This window comes from Temnothorax americanus, unplaced genomic scaffold, assembly GCF_048541705.1.
Source record: "Temnothorax americanus isolate GAGA-0224 unplaced genomic scaffold, ASM4854170v1 Scaffold1, whole genome shotgun sequence".
Lineage (NCBI taxonomy): Eukaryota > Metazoa > Arthropoda > Insecta > Hymenoptera > Formicidae > Temnothorax > Temnothorax americanus.
In genome coordinates, this window is record NW_027509230.1 from 10,050,194 (window position 1) to 10,058,624 (window position 8,431).

An 8,431-nucleotide genomic window follows, 5' to 3' on the forward strand; every position below is an offset into this window, starting at 1 on the left:
CCGGTTCACGATGTTCGGGGATGCTTGCACATGTGCGGTAAAGCGAGCACTAGCAGACGATATATTAAACCCTCGGTCAGTCGCGTATGTGCTATATTGTAATGAAAAGTATCATTAATAAGGCTGCGGTCCACTTGACGCTAGAAATGTTTTGGAGCGTTCTTCTTCTCCTTCTTTCTTCATTGAAAGAAAAGAGAAGAGGAATGCTTCGAAGCATTTGCAGCGTCGAATGGACCGCGGCCTAAATCTCCCTGGAAAATTGAAAAGGAAATGTTATAAAAATATAATATTGAGAAATCTCTTTTATAAAAATATATTACAATTTATCGGATGCTGGAAACAATTAAATTTGTTCGCGTATACTTACACGTACTTGTCACATATAACACAGCGATACAAAACAACAATTTGTGCGGGACAAAGGGAAAAAGGCGCGAGCGAGCGCGTTTGCTTTCAAACCAAATTTATTTTTCCATAAGATTTTACAATAAATTTCAGTATTACAATCGGCTATTATATTAGCGGTGCGCTGTTGGTCGGACAAGAGAAATAAAACAATTTAGTGTCGTATAACGCAAGTTTACATTAATCACCACTTAATCTATTGCAATATAATAAATTTATATTACCGCCAGAAGCCGGTACAGACTATAAAATTGGAGGCAGGGATTTTGGAAGCAACGGAAAGGCGCGATCCGAATAAAAAATGTACAGACATTCCGGTCTATACACGCCAAGTATAAGACATTTCGAATGGTGACAATTTACTTGATACCATTACGGATAATGGCGATGTCTGAAACACACACAATTAATGTAGTCACGTAGGATTTTTGCGGTGTGGCACGCACGCCCCACATAAAAAAAAAAAAAAAAAAAAAAACCACACAAATCAAGACTTAAATTTAATTGATTATCGTTCGCGCATTAACCCCTTCGCTACGAGAAGCCACCGTCTTATAGCTCGCTGGGAATCTTTTCCCACGTAGACAGAGACAATTCGATGGCTCGTCAAATCCCTAAATAAATTTCAGTAATTTCTTACTCGTCGATTCATGATTATATTTCTATCATACGTTAACGTGTCCGACGCGATGAAATCGTTACACCTCGATTTGCGAACGTCGGAAGTATAGTACTCTTAAAACAAGAGTAGCGTTTTGCCCAACCGCGCAGTTATCGCTCGCCGTTGCGAAAAGGTTAAAGAACGACGTGTAAGATCGACACGCGAAGGAAAGAACGAATACAATTTTGATAAGCTGTGTTCGTCTATACTATTTCTCGGTCACGTTTGACCTAGCTAGCCCATCCGCTAAGGACTCTACCGAAAGAAAGCAATCCTTCCAATCGTGCCGCTCCGTTGACCCCTGCGGTAAAAAAAATAAGCAATAGATATAAAATAAGGAAGAAGAAAAAAACCTAATCAACATGATCAAAAACCACCGATGAATTTCTCACGACCGGCGGAGGCGCCGGACCCCTGAGAAAGGGATGTCCCATCTCCGTGATGATGTTGAAACGTTGGCTTCGTACTGTCTGACGACGATGCAACATTGGCGACTCCCATCGACAAAATTCCGCCGGAGAAATCGACGATATCGACTCTCAATGTGTGTGTGACGTGCGCCCACGCGTTTCAAGGGGGGAACAAGTTACGTATGGCGTATATCGTCTCCTCAGCTCGAAATAACGGTGGGTACATAGAAATTGTACGAATACGGTGTAGTTTTTCTTAATTTCCTTCCTGCTTTTTCCTTTCGGTTCGAATCCGTCGAATCCGTGACGAAGTGGAAAAAAGCACGTTTCGGTGCTATTGCGATCCGATCTTCCGTAGCACATAGACTGCCAGAAAGATCCTTCCAACTCCCTCGTTGTAGGTTGTAGGTTTATTTGAGCGTGACATTGGCACACTCGTCAAATTCGGTCGAATCGTGAAGCGATACACTTCCATTTTGTGTCCCATTTCTTTCTTTTTTTTTTTTTTTTTTGGTGTCATTTTCGTTCCTTTTTCTATTTGTTATAGCGTCACTCGGATCCCCGCGATCCCTGCGTTGACGGTAAGCACGTGTCACGGTTGATCGACAGTAGTCGTTCGTCGTCCTCCAGTCTGCGCGATGTCCTTCTCTGCCCTCCGTTGCGCTTGTTACAATCAGATACATAAGCCTTGCGTTTTTCCGCGTCCACGGTGGAATCCTCCAACGGCGAATTAGCTTACGGAACCTTCGTTCTCCTTTCACTCCCCTTACCTCACGTCGACGACATGAGCGTATGCTGCATAATATCGTACTCGATCGTCGAGCCGTCGTACCGTTTTGCGCAGTTAGTGATTTGTGGTTGTTGGTCGAAGAAGAATTGGTCGAACGAGCCTTCATGGCATGGCAATTGCGTTGCTCAGCCGTAGGTAAGTTTCGGCTCAGTAGGGCTGCGAGAACTGTCCTCCGGCTTGCGACTGGCCCGACTGGTAGAAGCCACTTCGGTCGCCCTGGTAGGTCGAGTCCTGCGACAGCAGGCCGTCCATCTGCGATTGAAATTCGCCGACCGCGAACGAGTCCTGTGAGAGTTCCGCTTGACTGAGGCCAGGCTGCGAAAGACTGAAACCGGGTTGAGACATGCCCTGAGTCGTGCCCTGCGTCAACGGCAGACCTGGTTGACTGTACGGCTGCGTGTTTTGCTCGGTTTGACTCAGTTTACCCATACGCGGGCCTGACCGGTTCCTCGCCGAGGCGGTGGCGCCGCGTCGATTTTTCTGATTCTGGCGTGCCTGCAACGCTTGCTGATGCTGATTGTAGAAACGCGGCGGCACGTGCGTCATATTCATGAACATGCCAACCGGCACGGGCATGTTGTTCATCGCCGCCTGCGCCCGCTCCGGACTGATGTAACTGATGGTGTCGTGCGTACGGTTGAAAATGTCGACCGACACGTTTCTTTGGTAGTACGGATTGTGGTTCTGCGTGCCGTTCACCTGTGCGCCCGAACGATCGTACACTGATCCGGGGATCAGGGCTTCGCGCGCGTCGTACATTGACGTGGACATGAAGTGCGAGCCTGGATTAGCCGCGTTCACAAGTTTCTTTGGCTTAGCGAATTGAATCATGGACTCCTTCAGATTGTTCAACGGCCCTTCGACCAGCACCTTCTGCTCCTTGTAAAAGCTGAGCAGGTGGTTCCAGAGCGGCTGCTTCGAAAGCACCTTAGGATTTCCTACGATAATGATGCCGTATTTTGCGCGAGTCAACGCCACGTTCAATCTTCTGGGATCATTCAAAAATCCAATGCCCTGATGCTCGTTGGATCGTACGCAGGACATTATTATTATATCCTTCTCTCGTCCCTGAAAAGCGTCCACACTCGCCACTTCGATCTCTTGATACAATTTCGAGTGCAGGGAACCTTGGTACTGCATATACTGCACAAGATAGGCCCGTTGACCTTCGTACGGGGTTATCACTCCAATCTGTTCCGGTTTCACGCCGCAACGTAAGAATCGTGTCGTTATCTTTTCGACGTTAGACGCTTCGGTACGATTCAAGTAAGATGTCCCACTTCCAGCTATCTCCTCTTGACCTTGCGTGACGTAAAAGAACATTGGCTTGTCCGGTGCAGGCCAGGGAAAGTCGATTTTCAATAATTTTCTCTCGTCGGCGCACACGCCATTCTGCAGAGACCCTTCGTAAAAGAAGTTAGATGGAAATCGTGACAGATCGGGATGCATACGATATTGTACTTCTAAGCGGAACGGTCTAATTCCCAACACCACCAGCCTTTCGAACAAAGATTGAGATAAACCAGCTCTGGCAGCTTTCTTGCACATCACCACCGGGCCTAATTGGCAGTGATCTCCGACGAGGATCAATTGTTTCGCTCCTAGAACAACTGGTACCATGCACTCCGGTTCGGTAGCCTGCATGCTCTCATCAATAAGTATAGAATGGAACTTTAATCTGTGCAATCTTGGATCACCAGCGCCTACGCAGGTGCAACAAATTACATCGGCCGCTTCCAGAAGCTCCTTTTCCGCCGCTTTCTTCAAGAGTCTATAGCGCTTCTCGTCGACGCTCGACAATTCGCCTGTCTCATCCTTCAGTTGTTGCAACTTCTGCAACTCGGTGTTCGTCTCCATGTTCTTTATTTGATTATGTAGCGCGAGGAAACTCACTGGCGAATCGATGGCCTCTCGCGATTTGGCACACAATCGTACGACTTTCAAACTTGATTTATGTATCTTTTCGGTCAACTGATCGACAGCGGTGTTCGAAGGAGCGCATACGAGAACAGGACCACCGTTCTGTTTCACCAATTGATAAACTATAGTAGCGCTCGTCACAGTTTTACCTGTTCCTGGTGGTCCTTGGATCAGGGATAAGGGCCGTTGTATTGCGTGTTTCACAGCGTACACCTGCGATCTGTTCAAATCAGGTAGATTCGGTGCGCTAAAATGTTTAGGGAGGTGACAACGGAATAGAACCTCTTCTACTTCGTGTCCCAATAGTCGGTGATATATGTAAGCTGACACGGATGTATCATCCACAGCAAATTTGCGTAACGCGGATTGCATCCTGTAATAATATAAAAATACTTATTAAAATCATGAAATTATATACAGAAAACAATATTGATATATTGCAAATTTGTCTACATCTTACCGATCAAAACTCGTGCTTTTCCAAATAAAGTCAACGACAAAGTTGCTAATGCATTCCGTCGGCGCTCCAGAATTGTTTTTCAGCTCAATTCCAACTTCCTCCCCGTAATTGTCGGGAATCTTAATCACGTGCCCAATTCCAGACCAAGGCTTATGTAGTTCTCCAAGATAACGGAGCCTCAATTCATCCCCATGCATCAATTTCATATCTCCGTCCGTTTTGGCCAGCATAAAGTATGCGATAGTCTTCTTGTTCAATCCAACGTCCCATCGTACTTCAATGTTCTCTTGAGTTTGAGATTCTTTCAAGCGTTTATCATAATCGGCTTCCAATTTCACAAGCGGACCAAAAATATTTTGATACTGATATCCGTCCTCGTAGCGTAGCAGAACCTGCTGCGGTTCCTCGTCTACTCCAGGCTTTTCTAAATCTTGGAAAGTAGCGTCAACATTGTCTCGCCACAATTCCTCCAATTTATTAATCTGTTGCGCAGAGATCTGCCTAGCTCTCAACTGTTCTTGTTCGGACGGAAATTTCACCAACCAGGACAAAAAGCTGCGATCTTCGATCAAAGGCTTCCATTGTTCTTGATCCCTGATTATATTCGAAAAGTATTAAAATATATTTGTATATGATACATGTGTATATATTTATATTATCCCTCGAAAGCCCCACTGAGGTCTCAGGGACCCCAAAGAAATTTTGAAACTACATTTAGGACTATCATTTATATTTTGCAATGCATATTTTTTAGTAAATTTTTTTTTTACAACTTCTGAGTTTTTTTTACAACTTCATAATTTTCAGAAAATTTACAAACCTAACCAATTAGAAAAAAAAAAAACAAAAAACATTACAATACGCTGATTTTTTCGAAACTTATGAGTGAAAAATGGCTGGAGTCCTCTAGAGCCCAGTGTAGTTTACATGCATACAAAAAGAAATAAGTGTGGCCCGCGAGAAGTAAACTCAAAAGATGTTGATATCTATATTAATTGATTCTATATTGGCATTAAATACATAAAATATCTTGGTTATCTTTGTACATAATATATATGAATCAAGAAAATTTGTTCTTACCAGTTCATATCCTTCAAAGAACTCTGTGCCGCGCACGGTTGGCGGCAGAGTAGCACGACTACGGAATCAGCTTTAGCAGGAATAAAACCCAATACGAAAACATTTCTCGTGGCACAGGAATAACATTCCAAAACGGTTTCCCCAAGAGGGCCATCTCTGCAACAAGTTAAATGAATCTTTACGTCAAATGGATTCGTAAAAAGATACGCTTAAGCCTTTTGTATACATCCCGTCCAACGCATCCTAGAGTCCCTCTACGCAGTCTGGCCTATACAGCAGCAACTTTTGATCGATTCGCCATTTTTTGGGAAAAGCAAGAGAACAGAAAGAGAAAGAGATATGAATGTGTACATCCTTTGATATATCGCTTTCTCTTTCTCTCTTATATCCTTCTCTCTCGCAGAATTTGCAAGTTGGCCAGACTCCGATTAGAGGCGCTCTAACGCATCCTTGTTATCTCCTTTACGTCAACGTAATAAATCACCTGTGTAAAGTGACCTCCTTGTGTTTAGCACGGACAAGATGATTGATAATATGGGATCCAGACGTATTGCCGCGTCCATTGCAGAACCACTTTCGGCAGACGTTGCACATAACCACGCAGGACGCTTCATGGATACCGCAGTATTTACACGCATATTCAGGCAAATCGCGGTTATAGTACGCTTCCTCCTCCTCCTCTTCAAATTGCAACTCGGCGAGACTCTGAGCTGCTCCGGAAATCTTCAGATCCAATGACGAGCTGCCGTTTGTACCATTGACCACCTAAACGACAATGCGTTGCAGGAGCATTAGAAAAAAACCATCAAACGTGGAGTAAAATTTAAAAAAGTGCAATTAGTTATTAGAAATTAGAAATAGAACGACTATATATACATTTGTGTGTGTGTGTGTGTGTGTGTGTGTGATGCATGCGAGTAGAAAGAGACTTTTTTACGAGAATAAAATCAGGAAAAAGCATAATTCTTTCTATGAGAGATATACCGTGGCGTCTTTCTCTTTGTCGCCACGTAGCGCAAAAATCCTTTCTTTATCTCGGATTTTTTCAATCCGGATTTCGGAGAAATTAGTTTATCGGGGTTAAACGCATCGTCATATTTCTCTTATCTCGCGCCGCCTCCAATGCCAAGCGTCCGCTCCGTCATCCTCGCTACGATTTAAAGGCGCGGAAGCGAAATTGCGTAATTACGCGGAACGCTGGAGCGGCGCGGCGGCCGCAGGCCGCACCTAACCTCCTCGCCGCTCGCAGCTGGCGCGAGGGAGCGACGGGGGTGCTGGGTGCTGCCGTCCCCGTGCTTCTCCAGCGGGCGATCAAGGTCACGCCGACGACGTGCGCCCGCCGGAAGTCCCAAACCCAGTTTCCACGAGAGAGGGGAGAGGGGAGAGGGAAAAGAAAACGGATGCGGGGTCGGGGAGCGGAAGATGAGGGACAGGGCGGGGGAGAGAAAGAGAAAGAGAGAGAGAGAGATGGAGAGCCCACCCAAGACAGCTCCGCTTTACCGCTGCACGCGCGACTTGGAGGTTAGGCCGCGTGATTTGCCTCGAGGCGAACCCCCGGGAGGCCGTGGGCGTCGCGGCGTCGCGCCGCGAGAACTCGCGTCAAGGAAACCGTCGGGGAACAGGGTAAGGGGCGAGGGGGGGGGGGAAACACGCATCGGCTGACGAAAACTAACCTGAACGGGTTGATTGGACTGCGTCTGGGTCGCGTCGTGCTGCGAGGCCTGGGTCTGGCTCGGTAGGGTGAAGTCGGTGAAGTCGAACTCGCTGCCCTGCGTGTCCGCGCCGATCAGGTCGGTCTCCTCGGTGTCGAGGAACGTGAGGGTCTGGCTGCTGGGCCCGTACGCGTCGACACTCATCCTGGCGCGATCCGATCCGTTCTCTCGTCTCTTTCTCTCTTCTCTCTCCTCTCTTCTCCTCTGCTCCTTTCTCTCTCTCTCTCTCTCTCTTTCACTCACTCGCTCTCTCACTCTTCACGTCTCACGGTCTCCGCGCACCACCCCGCTCAGCGAGGACAGAATTAGCGGGTCGCGCGCTGCTTATACTCGCGATACGCGATACGCGATACGCATTCAACGCGAGCGTGACAACGCGACCCGTCTCACCCGTGAGGAGCGCGACGTCGCGTGCGACGCGCGATGAGACGGAGCTGGCACAGAACACGCGCGCGCGCGCGCGCGTGAGGGAACGAGGGCCACTCGGCCACCGACCACGGCGACCACGGGGAACGCGTTAACGCGTTACGCGACCGTACCGCGGAAACACACACACGCCTACACACCGAGAGCACAACGCGCACGCAATTTTCGTCCCGCACGCGTGAACGCTCGTCGTATGTTACGTCATCAGCTGATCGTGCGAGCGGTAGGCGAAGCAGTGGCGAACTGGCGAGGGCGAGCACTAGCGAGCGAATTAGCGAAGTAGCGAAACGGAAGCGGCCCTTCTCTCTTAGGGCCGATCTTATATGGTCAAAGTGGGAACACGGGGACACGCGCGGGCGTGTACGACCAATGGCGGCCCGAGTCGCCGCGGGCGTCGGTAAAACTATTGGACGAACGACGTCGTCATCGTCGCACAGATGGCAGTAGCCGGCTCGTAAATTCCAGTAAATTCGAAATTCGAATACATTGGTAGAAATAATGGACATTGATGGACCAGAATTGTGTGTCGATATAACGACGGAGCACCACGGCTTTTTCAAGGTTTAG

General features: G+C 47.5%; 1 protein-coding gene across 1 annotated transcript; it reads right to left on the minus strand.

Annotated features, from left to right (window-relative positions):
* Positions 1 to 446: 446 nt before the first annotated feature.
* Upf1 (Upf1 RNA helicase) lies at positions 447 to 7,828 on the minus strand. Its single transcript, XM_077418702.1, has 5 exons — positions 7,400 to 7,828; positions 6,211 to 6,491; positions 5,727 to 5,882; positions 4,647 to 5,240; positions 447 to 4,559 (listed from the first exon to the last, which is right to left on the minus strand). The coding sequence occupies exons 1-5, from the start codon at positions 7,580 to 7,582 to the stop codon at positions 2,414 to 2,416; spliced, it is 3,360 nt and encodes a 1,119-aa protein (XP_077274828.1). The 5' UTR covers positions 7,583 to 7,828; the 3' UTR covers positions 447 to 2,413.
* Positions 7,829 to 8,431: the final 603 nt, after the last annotated feature.